Consider the following 27,094-nt stretch of genomic DNA (forward strand, 5'->3'; position numbering starts at 1 on the left):
CCGTGACGCAACGGTGACCTTGAGTTAAATATACGGGATAGAAGGATCCAGTATTAGAGTGCCTTTTGGATTGAGCAATACACCCCACTTGTAACAAAAAAACAAACAAAACAGTAGCATTAGCATGAACATCACTCATTTAATCATGTTTGGATTGTCCAGATGTCACGAGGATGAGGATGACTGTCAAGAACACTCCTGTCCTGCAAACACTGCACTACAACATACATCACATTTTGATTTTGCATATAAGCCTATTTTTATTTTTGCATTCATGACAAATAAGCCCCTTTTACCCCAAATTGTCATTTACGTAAAGCAAAAAAATAAATAATTAAAACGCCATTCACACACACAGAGAGACATTATATCTGTATCTGCACTCTAACCAATACTGGGTTGTTTGAACTCAAATTTGGGTCAAATATGGACAAACCCAAATGTTGGGTTAAAAAAATGTAATTTCAACTTTCACTTTCAACTGTACATTTTTAACCCAACATTTGGGTTTGTCCATATTTGACCCAAATTTGAGTTCAAACAACCCAGCATTGTTGGAGTGTATATGATTTCTTAAGGTTATGACAATGTGGTTTTATTATTTGCACTATTATCATCATTATTATTTAATGGCTCAATATTTGCACACTTAATTTGTGACATGCTGTGTTCAATTTATTTTAATTTTTAAAAATGGTAAAACTAGTGTTATTGTATAAATCCACTTTTGACTATTAAACTTTTTTTCTTTTTTTGCATATTCTTCTGTGCAATTATTTCATTACAAATAGGCAGTTTCTCAGTGACTAAATGCAAAAAAAACAAAACAAAAAAAACCCCAACATTCTGACCATTAAAATTATATCTAATTTTGTATATATTTATATATATATATAAACATACACACACATATTGTTATTGCAATAATTTAAAAAATACTGTATTACAGCGACGATCGCGAATGAAAATATTGACAATAGAAATAAGTTAAAATCTGGAAGCGTTACAGTAAAGAGAATTTGGAGATAAAATGGGCTTACAAAGAAAATGCCACAATAACAATTATTATTGGCTTAATTTTCCTTGAGCAAAATATATTTTCTGCCCGTTTCCTAATAGGATAGTTTAATTTCATTCATTTTTAATTGATTTTGAGATGAAATATGACCCTTTTTGGGAGGATTGTTGAACCTGTAACAGGAATAAGGTCCATTTGAGTGTTTGATCGCGTCTCATTATGAATAAAGCTGGACACTGAGAGCTGATCTGAGACCTGTGACAACTGTATGTCCATGTGTGTCATTAGTGTCTCCAGTGCTGCTGATTGTCATCCAGTCTCAGCACGACCGTGTGTGTGTGTGTGTGTGTGTCAGCTGGACTGAGGGTCTGCAGAGGTCGCTGGGGTCTCCAGCCCGACTCGCTTCAGTGATTCCTCATACTTCCTCTTTCCCAGAGACACTACGTCCTCTACTTCCTCCGCCAGGTCCCGCCGGCCACTGTCCGCCAGTGCTTTCACCAGCCGCTGCACCGCCCCTGGCCCCGCCCCCTGCTGCCCTCTCGCCCAATGAAAGAGCATCGCCAGTACCTGGGCCCCAAAGTTGTCCCTGACAAAACAAACACATGGAGATGCCAGTTTATCACTAAATATAAACGCAATTTATTGTGCCATTCTTTGCATGTTCCTGTACACAGTGTTTGTCCTGTCGATGTGTGTACATCATGGCGGTGTTTGATATGCAGTTTTTATTGTATATGAACAGTATTGTGATTGTATGAACCTATTTTATTTTGACAATGAAGATTTTTTCAATGAAGATTTTTTCACTGTGCATTTTTGCAATAATATCATGACAAATAAGTGCCAAAATTATTGATTTTTGCAAACAAACTAAATATTTTTTATTTACATACAAAATATTTTTTTATATTTTTTATTTATAGAATATTGTTTATTTATATATATATATATATATATTTGTAAGTGAATGCAATACGCTTCCATATATATATATATATACATATATACATGATCCTAAATAAATAAGACATACAATTATTCATATAAATCAAATCATATGCCTTTTGCATTTTGTGCCTCATTTATGCTGACATTTCTTTGCACTTGAATTAATTGCAACACTTCAGAGTTAATTGAATTATTCATAATTTATATAATTTTGTCTGCTATATTGTTGCTTTATATTGGTAACACTTTATTTTACATTGTCCTGGCTACATCTACTTCCATTAAATTAGGCATAACTACATGATGCAACTAACCAAACCCTAATCCTAACTCTATAGTAAGTACATGTTATTAATTAAATGTATAATTACAGTGCAATTAAAATAAAGTGTAACCTTGAAATTGAAGTTGATTTGAGAGATACTGGGGTGTAAAGAGGAACAGAAAAGAGGGCTTGAGGAGCGTGCATGCATGCGTGTGAATGTGTGTGTGTCGTCTCCTGCAGTGTCCCAGATGGCTGACCGAACACTCCAACACTCACCATGTTGTCTTAATTTCCTTAATGCATTTCCCAGTGATTTATACCAGCGCAAACATGCCTGTGATGGAGCAAACCAATCTCAAAAAACTAAAAACCTCAACTCATGATATTTGGTGCTGAAAACGCTCCTAAGAGGCTCATGATGCTGGACGATAGCCATTGAGTTAGGAACTGTTCCCGATCCTCTAGTTCTCTAGTATCCGATCTCAATAAAAGCAAAGAAAGGCCAAAAAAGATTCATCATAAATTAACATTCCTCCTGCCTCGCACAGATCAGCAGAAGAGTGAAGGACCTGCTGTGAAATCTGTCCTGTGATGAAGACAGAACGTGCTGTTGGCCACAGCGCCATCTGCTGGTGGGCTCTTCCACACACACACATACACACACACACACACACACACACACACCTGTGCTGGAGTCGGATTCGCTCCAGCTGGTCGTAGCCGATGCCCAGGCTGAGGCCGATGCTCTGCCACTCTTGGGTGATGCGTAAGGAGATGGACAGTAGGTTGGTCTGTGTCAGGTAGCCGCTCTCAGGGTCGCCCAGGTTCAGCTCGCCAGAGACGTTCCCATCGCACTCAGCGTTCTGTGTGGGAAAATATCATCAAACCATTCTTATTTAGATAAGTGAACACTAGTGAGCTGTCTTGCAGCTTCCTAAACAACAAGGGAACCTAATAAGAGACGGATTTGAAACATTATTGGTTTTGGAGATCGCTCACAGGAATCCGCAGAGGAAGCGTCGCCATCCACTGGTTGTCGTGACCTTTTCTTTTACTCGCCACTTCCTCTGGAAGATCAATCGGCACTTCACCCCTGTAAAACGAGACCTGGAGGGAAACGTCTCATTACTAGAGAGGTCAAAGTGATAATCACAACATCATCATCATATGCAAACTATATGTTCAATGAGATTCCAAAGTGGGAGGAGCTAAACAAACACTTTGCATTTGAGAAGAACATGAACTGTGGGATTGAACGAGTGCACTAGATAATGTCGGACACCACTACAAAAGGCTGTCCCCTCAAATAGTGCCCTATTTAGGGGTGTAGGGGGCGATTTCAGACACTGATGAACCCGTCTCACCTGTCCTCTGACGGGGCCGTGCTGCGGGCCGATCGGGCACACGTGGACCTCTTTAATGTTCTTCAGGTGAGAGTAAAAGGTGAACGAGAGTCTGCCCTCTTTACAGTCAGGACGGTCTGAGGACACAAGCATTCGGGTTAACATGTTTAATAGACTGCATGTCATGCTGTACAGGTGTGTGTGTGTGTGTCCAGCACCTGCGCTGATGTCAATGCCTCTCTCAAAGCCAGCGAAGAACTGTTCTCCCTCCAGCAGGACACACAACTCGGACGGCTGAGGACCTTCATACTGCCCCGACAGAGACGACAGCCGGCTCTCGGCCTGACCACAGACACCAACAACACTTTAATCATGTTAGAATCATGAGGAGGTTCATTACGGAGGCGTATTGCATTCACTTGAAGAAAAAAAATCTACTCTGTTTTTCTGAATTAACGAGTTAATATTTCATGAGAAAAAAAATTGCTGTTTTTATGATTTTAACGAGTTAATTTTTCATGAGAAATGTTTTTTGCTGTTTTTCTGAATTAATGAGTTAATTTTTCATGAGAAAAAAGTTTTTGTTCTGTTTTTCTGAATTAACGAGTTAATTTTTCATGAGAAAAAAAGTTTGTTCTGTTTTTCTGAATTAACGAGTTAATTTTTCGAGAGAAAAAAAGGTTTTGCTCTGTTTTTCTGAATTAACGAGTTAATTTTTCGAGAGAAAAAAAGTTTTTGCTCTGTTTTTAACAAGTTAATTCAGAAAAACAGAGCAAAAAAAAAAAATTCCATTAAAAATTAACTCGTTAATTCAGAAAAACAAGAGCAAAATATTTTTTTCTCATGAAAAATTAACTCATTAATTCAGAAAAACACAGCAAAAAAAAATTCCATGAAAAATTAACTCGTTGATTCAGAAAAACAGAGCAAAAACTTTTTTTCGCATGAAAAATTAACTCATTAATTCAGAAAAACAGAGCAATTTTTTTCTCATGAAAAATTAACTCATTAATTCAGAAAAAAAAACAGAGCAAAAAAAAAAATTCCATGAAAAATTAACTCGTTAATTCAGAAAAACAGAGCAAAAACTTTTTTTCGCCTGAAAAATTAACTCATTAATTCAGAAAAACAGCAATTTTTTTTCTCATGAAAAATTAACTCGTTAATTCAGAAAAACAGAGTAGATTTTTTTTCTTCAAGTGAATGCAATACGCCTCCGTAGTTCATAGACTGACTGAAAACGAGTATCACACATTTGAATGTGGATTCTTTTTGCATTGCACTCTTCATTACATTGACATCCGATCATACGCAATGCAGGAGAAGGAAACACAATGCGGATGTCCAAAGAAATTAGCATGGTCTACCCAGAACACTATAGCAGCCACACACACACACACACACACACACACACACACACACACCTTGTCGGACGGCAGGCACTGCAGCAGAACCTGCTCTGGGTCGCTTCTTCTCTGTAGCGCCAGGAACCGAACCCGGAACTGTTTCAAGCGCTGGTACATCTTCCTGACGACACCACTAACACACCTGTGAGTCGTGTACCACAACCAGTACCTGAACACACACACACACACACACTGTATATGACAGACTATAAGCATTAACACTACCGTTTTTTTTTTAACGTTTTTTAAAAAAGTCTCTTCTGCTCACCAAAGCTGCATTTATTTGATTAAAAATACTGTAAAACAGTGAAGTATTATTTCAAAATTGATCAGTGATCAGTCACATGATCCTCCAGAAATCACTCTAATATGAGGATCTGATCATTTCTGATTATTATCAGTGTTGAAAACACTATCTTCTCAAATGTTTGGGGTCAGTAAGATTAAAAATAATACTTTTATTCAGCAAGGCATTAAATTGATCAGAAGTGACCGTAAAGAGAAAAATTATATTTCAAATAAATGCTGTTTTCTATTCATCAAACAATCCTGGAAAAAAAATGCATCACGGTTTCCACAAAAATATGATGAGGCAAAAACTTTTGCATTGATAATAACAAGAACCAATAATAATCATCATATTAGAGTGATTTCTGGAGGATCATGTGACACAGCAATTAATGATGCTGAAAATTCAGCTTTAATCAAACATATTTTTAAATAAAAAAAAGCAGGTTTTGATCAAATAAACGCCATGCTCACCATGAGAAGTGTGTGACTGAGAAGACGGCGTAGATGTGTGTGACGTAGAGCGACACCTGAGCGGTGATGTCAGTCCAGGTGTGGGCCGTGGGGTCGCCGTGCATCAGGTGCAAACGTGACATGTCCACCATGTGACCTGAACACACACATATGAACCGAAAACATCCATCAGCAGGTCACGGAGCACACGACCACACTACTCATGCTAGTTTTGCAGTGTGTGAACTTTGAACAACACTGACGTGACCTTCCATATCCATACAACACAACATGTGGTTTTCAATTGGATTCCACTTGCATGTGATGTATTGAGATCATGTGAAAAACATTAGCATTCTATACACAAACTAAATGTATTTGTAGTATACTATTCTATTATTTTTCCCTAGGGTACAGTATATATTTTTTTTAATATAATTTGCTACTACATAATAATAATTATTAAAATATAGTTTAAAAAAAACCAGTGTGAATGTAATGTGGACTAAAACCCTATCATCTGTTTGAGTTCACTTTTCAGTCCAAATAAAACTCTTACTTAAAAAAAAAAAAGTACTATTTTATCTATTACCTTGAACTGACGAGAACTTTGAAGATGCGAAAGTATTGTTAAATTATTGAAATATTTTCTGTCTAATGGGTTCGGCTGACAAACATTTTGGGGAACCCCTGAATTAAATAAAAATAATCAAAGCGTGTGATTAACAATAAATAAATAAATAAAGACAACACTGAGATCTGACTAAATAAAAGCAGAGTCTGAAATGCTAAAACAATAGATCTAGTGTCGAGAGTGAGGATAAAGGCTGTTTGTCCACATTCCTCATGTGCTAAGCAGCATTAATGTCTAGCATAAGTGATGTCTGTACAGTTAAATCTCTAATAAGATTAAGACCTGCTCAGTTTAACAATCAAACCGTTTCCTAGAGAACAAGTGAATGTGATGTAATACCAGTCACTCCAGGTGGAAGAGGAACCTGGACTGTGATTGGCTGAAGGAAGTGCATGCTGGGAGTTTGCGAGAGGCATAGCAGTGGGCTGGCACTCGCGTGAGGGTCTCCGGTCAGGTGCGTCACCTCAGACTGCTCCACCTGCAGGACCTACGGGGAAATAAATCATATATCAACGCAGAATTGAGCAATATGTGATCATAACAGTTAAAGCTACAATATGTAGCTTTTTTGGCCACAAGAAGGCGCAGTTTCCCACAATAACACAGGCGTATGTTTATGACGCAGTGACGAGCTGAATGATGGGATGATGGATCTAATAATGTTTAAGGATTAGTGAAAACACTATGAAGCAATAAGAGACATATATCACATTATTAGAAGCAGTGGTTCTCATACTAAAGTGTGTTCCTGAACAGACCTGCAGTGTGACCATACGCGTCTCGGCTGTGCAGTCTGGAGGGAACGTGAGTTTGATCCCCGGGTGGAACAGAGACACCAGCAGCGCCCCCTCTGGAGACACGGAGCAACTGTCCAGGAACGGGCGAGACACGACCACGAACCACGAGAACTGCGACACACTGCAGCAGGCCAGCTACACACACACACACACACACCAGATATACAGTCAAAACAAAAGTTATTCAGACACCAGATATCATTTTTCATATATGAACCACGGTCGAAAATGAGATAATAATATTGAGTGAATGCTCTCCGCACATAGAAATGCAAATTAATAATTGTGTAGTTAAATTTAACAGTTATTCAACATAATTCATGTGTGAGACAGTCTAAATGAAAGGACGGACAAAACCAGTCAAATATCCACTGATCTGACAACTCTGAATATTTTATCACCATTTTCATAACTATAGCGAATAAACTGTGATAATGTGAGAAGTGTTGAAGGTGTGTTGACTGTATATGTGTGCAGTGACGCTCTCATGATGGTGTACGGCGTTCCAACAGAAAGATAATGTTTGATACGAGCGATCTGATTGGCTCACCCGTGCTGGGCGGCCCCCTGGTCTGCAACTGTGTTTGTCACTTCCTCTCCTGGTCAGAGTCTGTAGAGTCGTCCAAGACTGGCCATCAAACCTGCGAACCGCAACGTCACCTCTCCGTGTTTTACGATACGGGACACACACCTCCACCGGCTGAGAGAACGACACCGGAATATCTATTATAATTATTACTTTTGAATAATATATATATATATTGAATTAATTTATTATATTTTATTTATAACAGTTTATATATTATTAATTATAATAATACTGTATTTTCTTAATTTAGAGCTTTAACTGTATAAGTTCTTAAAAATATTATAATTATTATATTTTGATAATATGAATATATTTATTAATTATAATAATACTGTATTTTATTAATTTAGAGTTTTAACTATATTAGTTTTTACTTGTAACCCAGCTTTCTTTCATTATACGAATAATTATATTTTAAAAATATTCATTCATTTATTAATTATAATATTTCATTTATTGTTTTAATCATAATATTTCATGTTATTAGTTATAATAATTGTTTTATTAATTTATAGTTTTAACTGTATTAGTTATTACTTATCAAACAGGAGCTTTTTGTCACTATAAAAATATTATAATTATTATATTTTGATAATATGAATATATTGATAATTTATTTTTTTATTCATAATATTTAAAGTTATTAATTTTAATAATACTGTATTTTATTAATTTATAGTTTGAACTGTATTAGTTAAAGATTTAGTTGACTATAAAAATGATTATATTTTATTAACATTCATATTTAAATTTCAGGCAACTCGATTAATCCTGATTCTTCACATCTAACAAAAGTTTGTAAATACTTTTATATTGGATGTGATTAATGGCAATTAATCAATTTGACAGTTGTTAATCATAATTAATCATATTTTTTCGAACATTTTTCACATTTATTAATTATAATAATACTGTATTTTATTCATTTATAGTTATTAACTGTATTATTTTTACAAGTATTTATATTTATATAAATATAAGCAAAAAATTACAACCTTCTCAAATGTGGCTCCATGTGGGCGGAGCTCCAGCTGTCGACTCAAGAGGATGTCATGCTCCTCTAGCCACACCCACTTCCTGTTTGGCCTCTTCTCCGTCCACTGGAGTTGTGTAACCGTGTTTACGCATCTCCGTGGAAACAAGAGCTCCGCCCCTCCAGGAAGAAACACATGACAACCAGCAGGTGACACTTCGAAACTGATGAGCAGAGAAGACATCATAGAAAATACACCACAAACTATTTTTTAAGTAGTGTATATATATATAAATACTGTATGATGTAGGCCTATAAATATAATTACCCTGAGCCCAGATCCCTGATACACCGGGTTGATTTTAATAACTTTAATGTAGTTATTAGGACATCTAGGACATCCCTAATTTTAAATCATAATAATATTTCACAATATTACTGTTTTTATTGTATTTTTAATCAAATAAATGCAGCCTTGGTGAACAAAAGAGACTTCTTTCATAAACATTATAAAAGACGTATCGACCCTAAACTTTTGAACAGTAGTGTTAATGAGCGAATCAGTGGGCGGGGCTAAACCGGCTGTGTTGAAGTAGGCGTCGATCTTCTTCTGCGGGGGTGGGGTTTTATCCTCTTTGACGTCATGCTTTTATTGGACTAAAAAGAATGTTTTCAGTTCTGAAACTTACAGGATATTCTCATAATATGATGACCTCTGAGATGTCAAAAAATTGATTTCTCAGTTCATCACAGAATTATTGGTTATGGGTATGGGCCAAAATCGGTGCATAATCCCTACTGGTGATACCCCGTTCTGAAAACACCTACTAAATCTGCGTGTGTTTGTGAGATGAAGCGGGGCTCGTTCACCTGTGCTGCTCCAGTCCGAGGTGCAGATCTGGGGTCTCAGAACATTCCAGAACTATAAAACACAAACAGCGTCTCGTTGGGATCAAACAGGCTCCAAAAACACCCAGAAAACACGACGAGATCATGTGTGTGTGCTAAACACTTGATTACAGTGAGCGATGGTGAAGCGGTGTGGAGAGAGACCTGGGGTGAGCTGGGCGAGCAGGGGGGGCGTGGGGGGGCGGCCCAGCGGGTTGTTCCTCACGTCCAGGTTGTGGATCAGCGGGAGGGAGTGCAAACATGCCGGAACCGTCCTCAGATCATTACTCTGGAGCACGAGCTGCCTCAGCGAGCGCAGAGATCCTGACACACAGATTCAGACATCAGTCACAAATCTCACTGATAGCGTAGGTTAAAAAAAAAAAAAATTAATTTTAAAAAAAAATTCGTTAGAGGTGTTTGAGTGGTTTCTGTGTTTATTTAGCTTGGGACAAAATAAATATTTTGTTTAATTATAAAGAACTAAAAATCTTGTATAGATTTTAACTTTTTGAATGGCAATTTTGTCTATTTTGTTTATTATTTATTCAAATATTAATAATTATTCACTATTATTTTAACTCTTTCCCAGCCAATGTTTTTGAAAAAAGTGAACGAAATTTTCATGGCCTCTAGAATATGAACATCTGAACATGTGATGTATCAAAAGAAAGAACAGAGCCTCTGCTTTTAAAGAGTAACTAAACACTTAACCAACTTTTTTTAGTTAATGATCTGTAAGAATGGATCTTTATTTATACCAGTCATTGATTCGAGTAACTTTTTTGACATGTGTTTATAAAGTGTTCTATTTCTACACTATATGGTGTAAAAACGTCTTAGTGCTGCCCTCTTCAGGTTGAACGGTGGCTACTGCAGTTTTGAATTTTCCTATTGGATGTTTGCGGTAGTACGTGACACAGCGGTTCCATACAAGTTCCATACAAAGAGATGCGTCTCAGGTGCACGCCCCCCTCCACTGGGGTCTGCCCACTTTTCCAGCATTTTTAAAATATTGCCAGTGGGTGGAGTCAGGCTCTGACCAGAGGTTTAGTTACCCTTTAAACAAAAATGGCGGCGAAAGAGTTCAAATAATTACCAAATCTATTTATTAATTTTTTTAACCTATTTGATCTTGTTCTTGCCATGAAAATAGCCTTATATGCTAACATGGCATGAAACAACTAGATAAACAAATTATTCTAATGTTTAGTCTGTATTCACTTCATATAAAACAAGCTTATGTTGTCATTTAGCGAGATGTTTTCATCACCCAGCGTCTCCGGCAGCGCTCTGAGTCTGTTGTTGGACAGCTCCAGTGTTTGTAAGGCCTGCAGTCGTCCCAGTTCTTCTGGAAGAGTCTCCAGGAGGTTGAAGGACACGTCGAGCTCCTCCAGCCCGCAGAGGAGACCCAGACCCGGGGGGAGACCCACCAGCCTGTTCCCCAGCAGACTCACTCGCCGCAGGGACGCCAGCGCCCCCACGCCCTCCGGCAGACCCGACAGGAGATTGTGGCACAGCAGGAGCTCGGAGAGACAAGAGAGAGACAGAATACAGGGAGGAAGAGAGGAGAGCCGGTTGAAGGAGAGATCCAGGTGTGTGAGGAGAGACAGAGCGGAGAAGGAGTCGGGGAGAGAGGAGAGGAGGCCTGGGAGAGGCTCAGCCTGAGGGTCGTGGAAACGGTGTCCTACATCACAGAGAGAGAGAAGATTAATATTAATATGGAAATGGACAGACGGCCTAGATAGATAGATGGATAGATAGATAGATGGATGGATGGATAGATAGATAGATAGATAGATAGATAGATAGATAGATAGATAGATAGATAGATAGACAGACAGACAGACAGACAGACAGACAGACAGACAGACAGACAGACAGACAGACAGACAGACAGACAGACAGATAGACAGATAGATAGATAGATAGTATTTACCTCTGATAGCCAGCGAGCGCAGCTTTGTGAGTCGGGGCAGAACCCGCAGTGAACTCTCTAGCGCCCCCTGATCCTCTGAGCCCAGTCTGAGGTACTGCAGGCCTCTCATCTGCTCCTGAACACACTCCCAGAACACGGGCAGAACCGCTCCTCCGGCCCGATACACGTCCAGAACCAGCCGCCCCTCGGCCAACACGCCATCCAGACCCACCGACGGAGGAAGAGGAGGAGAGAGGCAGGGAAAAGAGGAGGAAGAGGACGACGAGATGGACGAAGCCCAGGTGTCCGTACGGTCAGAGGAAAAAGAGAGTCCTAATTGTGGACTTTCCTGTAATTCCCTCAGTTTCCCAATGACATTCCCAGTCTCCATCATCATCACCAGCTTCACTTTCTCCTCCTCCTGTTTATTCTCCTCCATCTCCATTTATTCTCTCTTTTCTTTCTTTCAGCTCCTCCTACAAACCACATATAGTGAGAACATTGACAGAGCGGTGAATCTGCCAGCGCCGGCTTCATCTTTCCATCACCGTGGATCACATCTCATGTCCAGACAAGCCCTGCACTGGCGTGACGGAAGAGAGAGAGAAAGGAAGGTGTTAATTGGAAATGTTCAGAATCAATCAAATGTAAGAATGAACTGCAGTGAGTAAAATTCAGGATCCGCACCTGAACACCACTACTACTCTGATTAATGAGAAATAAATAAATCAGTTTAGTCTATGCATTAATAACATGAATTCATGTGAAATTAAATATTTTTAATAATAAATATAGCATTAAATACATGCACACAATTTGCTGAAATCAAGAAAGCATTAATCTGCACATATCACTGCACATATACCAGTATGGATACATAACTATTTTAAAATGATTTTTAAAAATATTATTACAATTTAAAATAATGGTTTTCTGTTTTAATATAGTTTAAAATATAATTTATATATTTACATAATCATCCAGTCTTCAGTGTCACATGATCCTTCAGAAATCATTTGAATATTGAATATGTTGGAAACAGTTGTGCTGCTTAATTTATATATATATATATATATATATATATATATATATATATATATATATATGCAACCTGTTCATTGATGAATAGTTAAAAAGAACAGAATTTATTCAAAATAGTACAAATTTATCTTGTTTGAAAGATTTCTATCACTTAACTGAATAAAAGTATTCATTTCTTTTCTTTCAAAAATATAACTGACCCCAAACTTTTGAACGATTTGATTTTTGATCACAACCATGATGAACAATAAGAGACTTCTTTCAAAAACATTCATAGTAATAAATGTAAACAAATAATGATTCCAAACGTTTGACCTGAACATATTTATACAACTTTCTGGATATCCGAACTGGCCACAAACTTTAGTAAGTGCAGTTTTGCCAAAATTGTATTACTTTTTAATGACATCTAGTAAATAATTTTATTGTGAAGGCACCATTGTCATTCATTCACATGTGGCTAAAACTAAATCACAGCAGTATATAGTTACATGATTTACGAGCATTTATACAGCACACAGAACATTTATAAGACATAGATCACCTTAACTAGTAACAGTCTGACTGAATGATCACTTAAATCGTTAAACTGAGCGATAAACACTTAACTTACCAACAATGCAGGATTTTAGGCGCGTATTTCTTGATGGACGTGACGTTTCTGTGACGCTCAAACAATAAACGGGCTCGCGCATTCTATTAAACTAACACTTACAGAACCGAAATGTAATATTCATTTTATACATGTATATCTGTTGAATACAATAAGTTCACTTCCGTGTTCATGCACATGTTTCGTGTTGACACACACACACACCGCGGAACTTTGAGCAAAGGGCGGGAGGAGATCTCTTAAAGAGACAGTGACAGCTAAAAAAATATACAACTAGGGATAGTTAACCCTGAAAGGAAAATTAAGTCAAAACCTGCATTAATTTCTTAAAAAGAAAATGTTTATAAGAATGTTACCAACATCTACAGATTCTGTGGAAGTCAATGGGGACCAGCAACTGACCACCATTCTTCAAAATTTCTCCATTTATGTTAAGAAGGAATTTCATCCAAGTTTAGATTAGAATTACCTGGGTGAGATAATGACAGAATTTAGATTTTTGTGAACAATCCCAATATAATAGCATAATAAATGTCACTTGTCTGTTTGTGTATGAGCGAATGAAATGAAGCATCATTATCAACCTCTGCTGATGCTTGTGTTTTTTATGCATGTCTCAACATGTCCGCTTTACACCAGCTGAGGTGTAGGATTGGTTTAATCCACTGAGACTCCGGATAAATCCAGGATAAATATCCTTCTCATGAGGGAATGAAAGTGGGGGATGAGATGAACATCTGAGCATCCAAAGAATTTTATTTTGATGGAAAATAATGAACTGGGTCTGTCTGAGAAAGATATATATACATGCATGTGTTTTTTAACAGAACATGTCCAGTGAGAGTTCAAGGCAGAATATCAATTATCAAAGTATTGATTCTTATATCTTTATAGGAAATGCCCATGACTGACCTCACTAAAGTACACAGGAAAATATTCTCCTTGAGATTCTGTTGTTCAGATGTGGGCCAAAGGATACAGTTTTGCTGTTGTCATTTCAACACACACTTTAGGAACATTCATTGAGACCTAAAAATATCCACAGCACCCAGATCGAGCCTATGTTTGGATACAGTTGTCCTGTATACAGTGTTATCATTTTATTTTCATATTACAATCAAGTGCATTCTGATTTCAATTTTAAGCAAAATAGTCCTGTTCTACTTATTACACATGTTTATTTTAAACGAAGACATCATGGAATATTTGCACTTTTTCCACACAGGATCTGGTAGAGGCAAAAATAAAAATAATAAATTACACATTGTGAAAAACTTAAAAGAAATGATGACCAGTCACAGGACATAAGATATACATTTTAACTTAAATTTTCAATGCTGAATTAAAAAAAAAATAGTTATTGACATATCTTTTGCATGATAAACCATTTATTCTGTTATTTTTAACACAAGTAAAAGTTCAAAGTATACTTATATTTAACTACAACCTTCAGGCCATTTTTAAATACATTTATTTGTGAATAAATAATAATATTTGTGACTTTATAACATACAAATATCTAAATGTTATGAAAGTGGTGTTTTTGGACAAGCTGTAATGTTCCTGAAAACAATTTCAGGAAAGATGCCCAGAAATGTGATTTGTAATCGTGGTGTTTCATTTTAGGTAATGTGTGTGTGTGTGTGTGTGTGTGTGTCATTCCTGTGAACCTTGAACTCTCTAACGTCCCAAAGCACATATTTAAGCGGGAACGTTCCCGTGTCCCTCGAGTGCATTAAATATATCAGAAAAACATGGCAAACAAAACAGTTCATTGCAGAGTAATCTGTCCTCTCGAAATCCCCAGAGAGCACATTTTTTAAAGCCATGTCATTTGGGAGGATCCCTGGTAATGTTGTAAAACACTGTACAAAGGTGGAAAACACTATTAAAATAACATACAGTATGGGCTAGCTGCTGTTTATTGACACTCATTTCATAAGAGTAAACACTTTTGATATTAAAAATTGGTATTGAAAGTACAGTGTGTTTACTTAATGTGTTATAGGCTATTTAATGGATTTTCTGCAAAAGTCTAACAGTATGAGGATCATGCAAAAGTAGATTTTTAAGTGAAAAATCATAGAAAATCATGTTTCATGTTTAAACTATTTAAAATGCAAAAGTTTCACAGAATATACCTTGCAACACCACGTAAATGCAGGAACTTTAGTACCATGGTGAATTTCAAAATACCATATTATCACCATAACATATGCACACCTGTCCCAAATCACTGTTACATGATACCTCTGCATTGATTGATTGATTTATTTTTTTTGCATAAGGACATGTTTATAGATATTCTGCATGGTAAAAACATGGTATAATCTGATTGGGGCACCATTTAAATACCATATAACATATTAAAAAACGGGACTAGATAATAATACCACGGCATTTTTAGATTAACCATTGTACAGTACCATGACATTTTAAAGTTCTGGAAAGCACTTTCAAAATGACCTTGGTACTGGTTTCACCATGATAACATGTCAAAAAAAACGTAAAAATTATACATATTACAATTAGTGTCTCATTTTTCTCCAGGGGGAAATGTGGTTAATTATGTGAAATTTGTTTAAACTAGGCCTTTTTTTAATTTAATTAACAACCACATGAAATACAAAGAACAGAGCGTTTAAACTAGGCCTATTTCCACATTTAAAAAGCTGAATGACCTCACAGACTTACGTCATAATGCACGAACAAAAAAAAAATCAATGCAACAACAAAACTGATAAGGGCGCGTGACAACTGGAACACAGTCGAGGAAACATCTCAAATGACAGCCAAGGGGTCCAAAGCGCAGCCTCTGATTGGCTACTATCTCCTGAGCCACGCCCAATGTCAATACGCCCCTCCCTAATTATGTTTGTGACCCCTGACGGTGACGGAGGAGCAAGTCAAAACACCGGTTACTGAACGCGCAGTTATTTAACAAGCTACCGGAGAAAGCAGATGTCCATTCAAGAGGCGTGTGTCAATAATTGTTCATCACTTTAGAAACTTTTTAACCGCAGGACGTTAGTGTTTAGGTAGTTATTATAACCCAAGCGTTAGACTCTAATGTCTTGTATGGATTGTCCGCGGTGCGTCAAGCGCGCGGAAGACTGTAAACGAAAGTAACCAGAGGGATTTACTAACTTTATTTGAAGATTTGTTTTCCAGAAGAGGAAATATCATGTTCCCTATCGACTCTCCGTGGAATATTTCTTTCGCTGGCTGTGGTTTTCTGGGTATTTATCACATCGGAGTGGCCAGCTCGCTCCAGGAGCACGCGCCGTTTCTGGTGGAGAATGCGCGTCACATATACGGCGCGAGCGCAGGCGCGCTCACGGCCTCTGCGCTGGTCAGCGGGGCCTGTTTGGGTAAACACACATTCATATTCACAAGAAAAAGTACTTAGTGTCATGGCAATTCAGTGTTTTTTGGACATTTACCCTGCAAGTAGGCTAACAGTTACCTTACAATATGTAAATACCGGAATTTTCAGTACCATCACTACTATGATGTTTCATATTTTACATGGCAAAAACATGGTATTATTTGATTAAGGGTTAGGAACCAGATAATAATATCAAGGTATTTTTTTAGATTTATTTGTTAGATTTACCATTGTACCATGACATTTTATAGTTCTGGAAAGCATTTTCAAAATAACGTTGGTACTACCATAGTACATGTTTAAAAAACAATGGTATCAACAAGATAAATATTAACATGTTACTATTAAAACATCTCGACATCACAGCACTGAGAATTTGATTGGAAAATGTTGTTTATTATTATGAAAAATATATATCAGAACATTAAATTAAATAGTAAATAACTATTTTTTCATTTTCATTATACTCACATTACAGTAATGAGAAAGTGATTAGAAAATACGGTATGAAAAAAATCTTTTTTGTTGGTGGCATCTGTGTCAAAGATTAAATCTTTGTGTGACACAACATCCACCTGTCACTGCTGCGATCCTTGACTGCTCTCTTTCTGGTCCTGTGACAGGAGAGGCCGGAGCCAACATCATTGACGTGGCTAAAGAAGCCCGAAAGCGCTTCCTGGGGCCCATGCACCCCGCCTTTAACCTGGTGAAGATCATCCGGGTCATGCTCCACCGCACGCTCCCCGCCGACAGCTACAGCAGGGCCAGCGGACGCCTCGGCATCTCTCTCACACGCGTCACGGACGGCGAGAACGTGCTGGTGTCACACTTCAACAGCAACGAGGAGCTCGTGCAGGTGTGTGCACACACACACACACACACACACTAAACCACAATCAATCAGGTGTAGTGGTAATCAGCTCACATAGCTGTAAACAATCACGAATTCAAGATATTTACAGTAAATAGATCACAGTATTATTGTGGATTCATGTCCAAAGCCCTTGTTTTTACCTGTCCAGGCGTGTATATGCAGTGCTTACATCCCCGTGTACTGTGGCCTGATCCCGCCGACCCTGCAGGGAGTGGTGAGTGTCCAGTCATTATATCATCATCATCATCACCCATAATATTTATTTACAACTGCAGTATGATTAGCCTTTCTGTGCTCACTCAGATGACATGTATCACTATATTTAAAGCACTGATGCTGGTCGACTAAACAAAACGCAGCCCATATGTTTTTTGCATTATTAAAAAGATAACATTTTATAGTTCAGTCATAATTATTTGTTTAGAATAAGGTAGAAATAGATTATTACAGGCCTGTTCAAAAGATTTTATTTTTTAAAAAAATAAATACTTTTATTCAGCAAGGGAGCTTAAAATGGATTAAAAGGGAAAGTAAAGACATTTATAATATAATATTCCATAAGAATTCTTTTGAACTTTGTATTCATCATTGAAACCCAATTCACATTCTGATGTTTATTACTGATGGTTAGGAGTTTCTTTAAATCACTCATTTAATATGAGCAACATAATAAACAGCACTAAATTAGGGAAGAAATCTCTCTAAAATGTTGCGTAACTATTACTTCTGTTTTTAAAAAGAAATGGGGAACTTCTATATTCATTGACCGTTGTGTAAAGATCGGTGTTGTTCAGATGTTGTGCCAGGATGAATAGTGTTATTTGTTGATTTTGTTCTCGGAGGGTTGACTTTCTTTCATTTCCCCTTCTATCGGATCGTGACCTTTGCCAGTTTCCTCATCTTTGCTCTAGTTCTCTTGTTTTCCTTGAGTTTGGTATTGTTTGTGTTTCTGAGCAATGCTTTCTCTTTTTCCTAGTGTGTTTTTCCACTTCTTATTAATTTTTTAAGCGCATCGCAGGTCACATAAAAAAAGTAGACATTATATTTGCTTGTGTATTTTTCATTTTATTTTTCAGAACCATTACGATTTTTGCATCGTGACAATTATAATTGCAATTAAATATGTAAATTTTTAACCCTTTGGTGCTCTTTGGTCAAAACGATTTCAGGATGATACGGAAAAAAAAAGGATATTAAAAAAACGGTCACGCTTGTATCGTTCACAGTCAAAAATGAGCACATCTAGTGGAAGTGTTTGGTACTGCACACAAACTAAATCAGACTGAAAGCTCATTTTTAAAGACAACCTCAAATTTGGAACACAACTTGCTTTGATTTTAGAAAACATATATTTACATTTTAATGCGGTTTCATAACTTCTTTAACTTTTTTTTAACTTTCACTTTTTCTATAATAATCAATAAATGTCTAAAAAAGAGATTTAACTTAATCTGTGCTCTACAGCATTTAAGATTTATAACAGTTTAAGTTTCAAGAACTTTAATTTTCAGGTCCATGCTCATAAAAGTATTAATAGGTAATAAATGGATCATAACTATTCCATAAATATAATTTAGTACCATAAAATCCCCTAAAAATTTAAATAAAAATATTGAACCTAAACATAGTACATTCATTTAATTGGAAAAAAAAATTAAATAAGATTTTTAATTCAGTAATGAGAATTTGAAGGATATACAATATTATGATAAATAATGTCACAATGCAAAGACCTTTTCTTCTGTTTGAGATATACTCCTCTTTCCACTCATTTGTATGTTTATTAATGGTTGTTATTCTGCCACGCAGCTCTAAAAAACATTTTATGAAGCAAACTCTCATAGCGAGTCTCGTTTGACACGCTGAAATAGACGTTTTTAAGCGGCAGCTCTGTGATTAGTCATTGACAGGTGGAAGTTCAAGCTGATGTCAGATCAGTCGGATCAGTGAGCCGGTGTCCATAAGTCAATGATTGTGCAGTTGGCACTTGGCTCGCCTTCCCTGCGAGTGAATGAGTCAGTGTGTGTGTGTGTGTGTAGGCCGGGATTAGTGTATGTTTGCATATGTGCGTTGGCTGTGTGTGTGTGCTAACAAGAATCCTAAATAATGTGTTGTGCCAAATATAAAAAGACTGCCAGCGCTCTGAAAGCTGCTGCTCTTTCCAGTTTCCACTGTTCAGCCTGTTATTAGTAAAACCCAAATCTGTCTTAAAGGGATAGTTCACTTCGAAATTAATTTTTGGTATGTTTTATCTTACCTCAAGGGCATCCAAGATGTAGGTGTATTTGTTTCCGCAGTGTTTTCGTTCTTGTCTGTCAGTCATATAATGGAGGTCTATGGTCACCACCTCAAAGAGCATGCGCAGAGAAGTCCAGATTAAACATGATTTAATGACTCGCAAATGTAAGTACACATTGATGGCCTAAGACACGAAACGAGCGGTTTGTGTGAGAAAACCAACAGTATTTATATCGTTTTTACCTCTTGTAACCACATGCATGCTCTTTGAGGTGGTGACCATAGACCTCCATTATATGACTGACAGACAAGAACGGTTTGACCAAAAAATATCAAAATTTAAACTACTGTGGAAACAAAGACACCTACATCTTGGATGCCCTTGAGGTAAGATAAAACATATCAAATATTAATTTCAAAGTGAACTATCCCTTTAAGACAGATGCACTCTGCAAATAAATTAAATTAAACAATATTTTAGAGCATTGTTAAGGGGTTGTTATGGTGTTTACTAGAGCGTTGCTTGGTAAGACAGTGGAAAGCAACAAAAAGAACTAACATTAGGAAAATATAATGATGTAAACGAGACATTTACAAGATTAAAGCTGTCTCTCTTTGTCTTTCAGCGGTATGTGGACGGTGGCATCAGTGATAACCTGCCGCAGTACGAGCTGAAGAACACCATCACCGTGTCTCCGTTCTCAGGAGAGAGTGACATCTGCCCTCGAGACATCAGCTCGACCAACATACACGAGCTCCGCTTCACCAACACATCCATTCAGTTCACGCTGGCCAACCTGTACAGGGTCTCCAGAGCACTCTTCCCACCGGATCCAGTGGTAACACACACACACACACCTCTAGTGTTCATTTAACACTCTCTGTTGGATGTTCCCTGGCCTAAAATACACACTGACTGTCAAAGTTATATAAATCCTGTGCTTGCTCACGTAAGTGCTTTTCTTCTGGTCAGGTGATGAAGCATATGTGCATGCAGGGATACAAAGATGCTTTACACTTCCTGAAGAAAAACGGTGAGTCATTTCTAAATGTTTCAGTTAATCAGATCTGTGTATGTCAGCTTATCTAGGACTCAGCGAAGCAGAACGGTTTATTCAGTCCTGATATGGGCAGGAATTACAGTTATCGTGCGGCGTTTATGAAATGCCGTATATTATCGGCCTGCTGGCTCACAGATGTGTTGGTGAAGATTATTGGTCATCATCTCTGTGAGTGAACAGATGCTGAGAGCTGTACTGGGGTTACAGAGACCTCTAGTGGCCAATACTGACATGACAGATCCGCACAGGAGATCATGCTTTCCATGTATTATTAATTAAAGTATATACATATATATACACACACACTTCAATTTATATTTTATGTAATTTAGATAGCTTTTTATCCACTATATATATATATATATATATTAGGGTGTCAAATGATTAATCATGATTAATCACATCCAAAATAAAAGTTTACATAATATATGTGTGTATGCTGTGTATAATTATTTTGTATATATAAATACATATGCATGCATGTATATATTTAAGAATTATTTATATATATATATACATAATCCATATTATATATAAATATTTTTTTTAAATATGAACACATTTTCTTAAATATATACATGCATGTGTCATACATGCATCTACAAAATAATTATACACAGCATACACACATATATTTTGTAAACACAAACTTTTATTTTGGAAGCCATTGATTGCAATTCATTTTTGCACAGCCCTAATTTATATATTTTAATATTTTAATCTATGTAATTGTATTACTTATAGGCAAGGCAAGTTTATTTATATAGCACATTTCATACACAGTGGCAATTCAAAGTGCTTTACATGGAAGAAATTAAAATAATCAAAAGAAGTCAGAATAATGAAAACAGTTTATAATAAAAAAAAAATCATAATAATAAAAGTAAAATACAGTGTCGAAAATAAAATGTATAGTACAGTCGGACGAACAGTGGCACAGTGCTCATTCAGTAAATGCAATCAATATAAATAAATATGATTCATTCATTATTATATATGATTCATTTTTTATTTATTTATTAATTTTTATGTATATAAGTAATAATAATTGTATTTAAATTAATAATAATTGTATATAAATAAAGTTATATAATTATATTAATATATATATATATACAATTAATATACATTATGTATATATACATATAGAAAGTTTTATATGTGTGGTTATAAATTAATATAAAATTAAAATATATAATAAAATATATAAAAAATATATAAATTAAAAAAAATAAAATATATATTGCCAAACTACTGTCTTTCACTGCTGTCTATCCCTCTAAAGGATGTAAAGTGCCATAGACACTCGGCTGTACTCCACGTGCCATTAGAGCTCGTTTATGGGTGAGCCGTCCGTTTAAGATTCGTCTCAAATCTGTGTGTGTGTGTGTGTGTGTGTGTTCCAGGTCTGCTACAGTATCGAGGGCCACACCGCATGCTAGCCGTAGCCGGTGCAGGGGCCGAGGAAGACTCTGACAGAGAGGATGATGAAGAGTCAGAGAGCAGAGAGGCCGGAGATCTGTCCAGCGTCACCGAGGAACACATCTACGAACACTTGCCTCCTCGATTACATAAAGGTACGGACACACAACCGGACTTGATCATGGGTTCAGTTAAAACACTGGGATTTTTAATGAGTTACGCCTGATCCATACCAGACTGAGTCCCATTACACGATTTTTACAAGAAACATGTCAGACAATCACGCGACCCGTTTACAAATCCCCACAACACCCTGCGTCAAACGGACCGCCCGACACCGGTGTGATCTGAACCGCCGTCAGCTCAGGTGTGCTGCTCTGTGTTCAGTGTGTGTGTGTGTGTGTCTTCTCTCTGCAGCGCTAGTGGAGGCCTGTCGCGAGAGGCGGAGCCTGTTGCAGTCGCTAAGCAACATGTTGCCTGTCAGAATGGCATCTGCCATCCTGTTCCCATACACACTTCCTCTGGAGTCAGCTCTGTCCGTGAGCATCAGGTGAGGACTTCATGGCTCATGCTTTTAAAGAGCTAAGAAAATATTTCAACTTTCCATGTTTGCTGTGTAATTATTTACAGATGTGAAGTGTCCGTGTAATAACGGGATAATGTCTATCAGAATAAACTGATGTGACCTCATCGCCCTGTCGGGGTTTATACCGGCTGGATGGACGTTACGTGATTGTGTACTATTATATTATGTCCATGTTCACTGGTGATTGTGATTGTGAAATGTGTGTGTTATTGATATCTCTGTCAGGTTGCTGGAGTGGTTGCCAGATATCCAGGAGGACGTGGGCTGGATGAAGGATCAGACGGTGAAGCTGCTGCAGGGGCTGCTATCACATGCAGGGAAGAGTGTGTCACAGCAGGTGTCGGCTCGGTGAGAGAACACACACACACACACACACACACAGCGCAGGAACACCTGAGGATCAGTGTATATCTCTCAATAGTTACTCTTTCTGGAAACCAAACAAGCTTTGTACGTTCGTAACTAGGGCTGGGTAATAAATATCGATTTCTCGATATTAATCGATTCTCATTTTTACGAACCGATATCGATTCTTAATTCTCAAGAATCGATTAGTCATCCTGTTTCATTTGAATGAATGGATCATTGTATCGCGGCTGCGCGCATCCAAAAAAATCGCATTAATCTTTGTCCTTTGTTACTATTGATATGAAACAAAGTCTCAAATTTCAAATTACGTCCATTTTCTTTAGAAATTAAAAAACATAAATAATCAGATCGCTGATTAAGAGAAGCAGCAGCGCTGATCTCTCTTCCGGCTTAATAATACCAGTCACAGCGCCAAATAAACATGAATGAGCATCTGAAAGTGTGTTAAAGATACAGTACAACTTATCCAAATCCGGATCATGTCACATTGATTCACTCAATCAGCGTTTCAACCGTGGAAAGACGTCAGTTAAACAGCTTGTAATCAATGTATCGTCATATTTACCTCAGAAAACCCACATAAACTCGTTAGTCAGCTAGAAAAAATAACTCTAGAGAGGAGCATTTTGCTAAATATATACACCATATTACATATGCATTATAATCTTAATGTTCTTAATGCATATTTGAATAAATCTGGCAAGTTTTTATGACAGCCACCATTTAAATGTTTATATTTCATATAATCAAATTTACAGCATTAGTGAAGAGATTTGATTCCCTTGAGAAAATTGGCCATTTATTGTAACTGATATCCAAAATAATACATATTGAATCGAATCGGAATCGAAATTAAATCGAATTGCAAGCTTGTGAATCAAAATCGAATTGAATTGTGAAATTTGTCTCAATACCCAGCCCTAATTGTAACCATGTAGTGATGTATGTCGCCAGTCTAGTGTACATTTGTATGTTTACCTGAACACTGTGTTGGTAAAGTTGATATTGTGGCTTTATATATAACATATGATCCGAATCACGCTCAAATGGCATTACAGGTTTTTGACTCGCTGTTGTCAGACATGTTCTCTGCCTTTCAGAAGTTTGGGATCTGTACAATTGTTTAACGTTTTTTTAACCAACGCTGCATTCATTTGATTCAAAATACAGCAAAAACTGTAAAATATTATTACTATTTAAAACAACTGTGTAATACAGTTCTTAGTAGATGTACAGGAAGAAGGAGACAGGGTCGGCGATACTGGGACTTGTACAGACTTTATTAACTCAGAATCAAACAAAACAAAAGGCGCGCACAAAGCGCGTTCACCGTAGTTTCTCTACAGCACAGCACAACTTCAATCAAACTCTTTCCACGCTGATTCAGCTCTCCTTGCTTTCTCCAGCACTCTTTCCTCTTGGTCGCTGCACAAGTCCCAGTCCTTTCTCTCTCCCCCTTCTTCTCCCACTGTGCTGGCTTTAACCATCTCCCCACACCAATCACTGGAATCAGACACAGGTGTTATCAATTGTCCTTGATCCACTTACTCACCGCACAGCCCCTTGACTCATCTCTCCGTGCAGACAGCGTGCCAACCACGCCCCCCTCACCACAAACTGTTTTTATGTGGTTATATGTTCAAAGTGTAATTTATTCCTCTGATCAAAGCTGCATTTATCATCATTACTCCAGTCTTCAGTGTCACATGACCCTTCACAAATCACTCTAATATGAGGATCTGATGATCAAGACACATTTATGATTATTATCAATATTAAAAATGTTTTTTTTTCAGGATTCTTTTATTATTAGAAAGTTTAAAGAACAACATTTATCTGAAATACACACATATGATAAACCAAAACATCAAAGAAAATCCAGGCCTGTCCGTCGCCCTCGACCTCGTCCCGCTCGCCACGTAATTCACCATCTTTGAGGATTTTTTGCATTTTTTTGACAGGAAAGCAGGACAACAATGGTGATAGAACTCCTATAACATATATTATTGAATCTATGCGACTCTAATGAGTCATTTGGAATGAATCTAATGAGTCATTTCAAATAAAATTACAAATTTAAAAATGTTCACTCATTAACTGAATAACGGAGCCAATTCTAAAACACTAGGCGCTGATTAATACACAACATTCCCAAAAATACTGACCTCAGAAGAACATAACGTGAAGCAGTGATTTCTCTCTCTCAGATTCTCCTATCAGCTGGAACTGAAGCATTCCCAGTCGGCCCCGTCCAGCTTTAGTGCGTCCCGTCTGCTGCCAGACTGGGTCTGCGGGGGCAGCTCCACGGTCCTGGACGCCATGCTGCGATTGGACCAGTACCAGCGCCAACTCTTGCCAGGCCTTTTCTGCGTCAACCTGGACTTCCGAGGGTCGTTCACCGCCAGTTCGGCTCACCCCAGCGCCCAGAGCCACCACGAGGCAATGGAGGGCCTAACCATGCGTGCTCTCGGAGCCCCGAACGCCAGCCTGATGCTTTAACCTCCGGCCTGATAGACCATTATATCCCACAATGCACTGTGAACTTATGAGTCAAGCGTTTCAGAATGCATCAGCAAAAAGAAAGCAAATGTTTATATTGTGAGAAGCTTCGTTTGAGGTGAAGAGCACATTCTGCATCGAGACTAAAAAAGCTAATTGAGAACTTTATATTTATTCACAGCCTGAGAAATGTTCCTTTTTGACATTATATTGTTCAAATTCCTCTCAGGATGTCCCTGGATGGGTGTTGCGTGTCCTGGTTCATCAGTATTTATGTTTTGAAGGAGGTTTGTGTCAAACTGCAGAAGTGAAGCGACCTGTATTGAACTGAAGGTGATCTACTCTTTAAAGGGTTATGCATGTAGACTGATTAAAAGCACACATGTGACCGTATGCCCTGGCAATGCAACTATCAATGCTGCTACTGTACTGTACTCTTCTGTGTTAAAAGCATGTTTCGTGCTACTTTTTGTGTATGGTTTGTGCCTTACTGATTGTCGTTTTTTTGTAAATGGTCGCCAAACACAGATTAAGGTTAGAGCTGGACTGAACTAATCTGTTAATCTTTTATAAATGCTTCAAAATCTGGGATTTGGCTGTTAGTGTGAGCCAGACGGTAAAGTACACCTGCTAATCTGCACTTCTGCTCACATATCAAGTCATTAGTACTCTAATGTATATGTTTAGCAGACCTAATAAAGTTTTTGACATAAAATTCAACTTTATTTCAGATGTACTCTTTTAAAATAATGATTCTTCATTTTTCCCAGGATAGTAAGTTCGGCAAAGAATAATCTTGTCTCTTTTTTCAACTTAAAAAGGGTTTACAAAAGCAAGGATCTCCTTTGCCATCAATTATTTTTAGGAGTTTGTTTTATTTTGTCGTATGTTCTTCATTGCTTTTCCAAACTACGTGTCTGGGGAACGTTTGCAAAGATCTTCTGACTTTTATAGGTAAACAATAGGGATCCGTCCGACAGACGGTCAAGTTTAAGTACACGGAGTTTACTACGTCATCATGGCCCTGCGTTTCTATTGGCTGATGAACTTGCGCACAACTCTCTTCGTGACCGGCAGAGGGCGCGTTTTGTTCCTCCTGTTGCGCCTCTCCTCCTCTCTCTCCGGTCTGATCTGATAGACTACTGGGGGGTCCGATTCATTTTAGTGAATCGGTTCATTCGGATAATTCGTTTTTTAATGAACACGCCAGTTATCTGTGCATTGGATGAAAAAGGCATCTTACTGATCTTACTGACTACGAGCTTATTATTATTATTATTAGACTATTGATGTATAAATGCAACTCCTACACTTTTCAAGCGACATCCACCAAACTCAGACTAGACCTTCAGACTGTTTGACTTTAAACTTTAAAACTAAACTGAAAACCTTCAAAGCTGTTAAAAATGTGTACAACTTTCTGTCTAGGCTTTTTTTTAAGCCAACTTCAACGTTTGTCAGCAAACTTTTTAATCTAGTTTTT

The 27,094-nt window shown here is 37.4% G+C and overlaps 2 protein-coding genes across 5 annotated transcripts; one reads left to right on the forward strand and one right to left on the reverse strand.

The window, feature by feature from the left end:
- Window positions 1-501: 501 nt before the first annotated feature.
- Window positions 502-13,391, reverse strand: pidd1 (p53-induced death domain protein 1). Of its 4 annotated transcripts, none has more exons than XM_089127936.1 (16): window positions 13,179-13,391; window positions 11,542-12,103; window positions 10,876-11,289; window positions 9,735-9,926; window positions 9,585-9,636; window positions 8,737-8,938; window positions 7,703-7,852; window positions 7,114-7,287; window positions 6,695-6,842; window positions 5,743-5,878; window positions 4,999-5,149; window positions 3,793-3,916; window positions 3,596-3,711; window positions 3,231-3,338; window positions 2,916-3,094; window positions 502-1,604 (listed from the first exon to the last, which is right to left on the reverse strand). In XM_089127936.1, exons 2-16 carry the CDS (start codon window positions 11,963-11,965, stop codon window positions 1,370-1,372), a joined length of 2,805 nt encoding a protein of 934 aa, XP_088984062.1. In that variant the 5' UTR covers window positions 11,966-12,103; window positions 13,179-13,391; the 3' UTR covers window positions 502-1,369. The 4 variants fall into 4 exon arrangements, with proteins under 4 accessions (XP_088984062.1, XP_088984061.1, XP_088984063.1 ...); XM_089127935.1 differs by having other exon boundaries at window positions 11,542-12,098; window positions 13,175-13,391; XM_089127937.1 differs by having other exon boundaries at window positions 9,768-9,926; window positions 13,175-13,391.
- A 2,700-nt stretch (window positions 13,392-16,091) lies between these two features.
- On the forward strand, window positions 16,092-26,331 carry pnpla2 (patatin-like phospholipase domain containing 2). The gene is made up of 9 exons (XM_089127542.1): window positions 16,092-16,545; window positions 17,186-17,418; window positions 17,585-17,650; window positions 20,301-20,513; window positions 20,648-20,708; window positions 22,142-22,312; window positions 22,575-22,707; window positions 22,969-23,091; window positions 25,320-26,331. Exons 1-9 carry the CDS (start codon window positions 16,359-16,361, stop codon window positions 25,609-25,611), a joined length of 1,479 nt encoding a protein of 492 aa, XP_088983668.1. The 5' UTR covers window positions 16,092-16,358; the 3' UTR covers window positions 25,612-26,331.
- The last annotated feature ends 763 nt before the right edge of the window (window positions 26,332-27,094 follow it).

The sequence above is a fragment of the Pimephales promelas genome, chromosome 25 (genome assembly GCF_988280905.1).
Source record: "Pimephales promelas chromosome 25, fPimPro1.hap1.1, whole genome shotgun sequence".
Classification (NCBI taxonomy): Eukaryota; Metazoa; Chordata; class Actinopteri; order Cypriniformes; family Leuciscidae; genus Pimephales; species Pimephales promelas.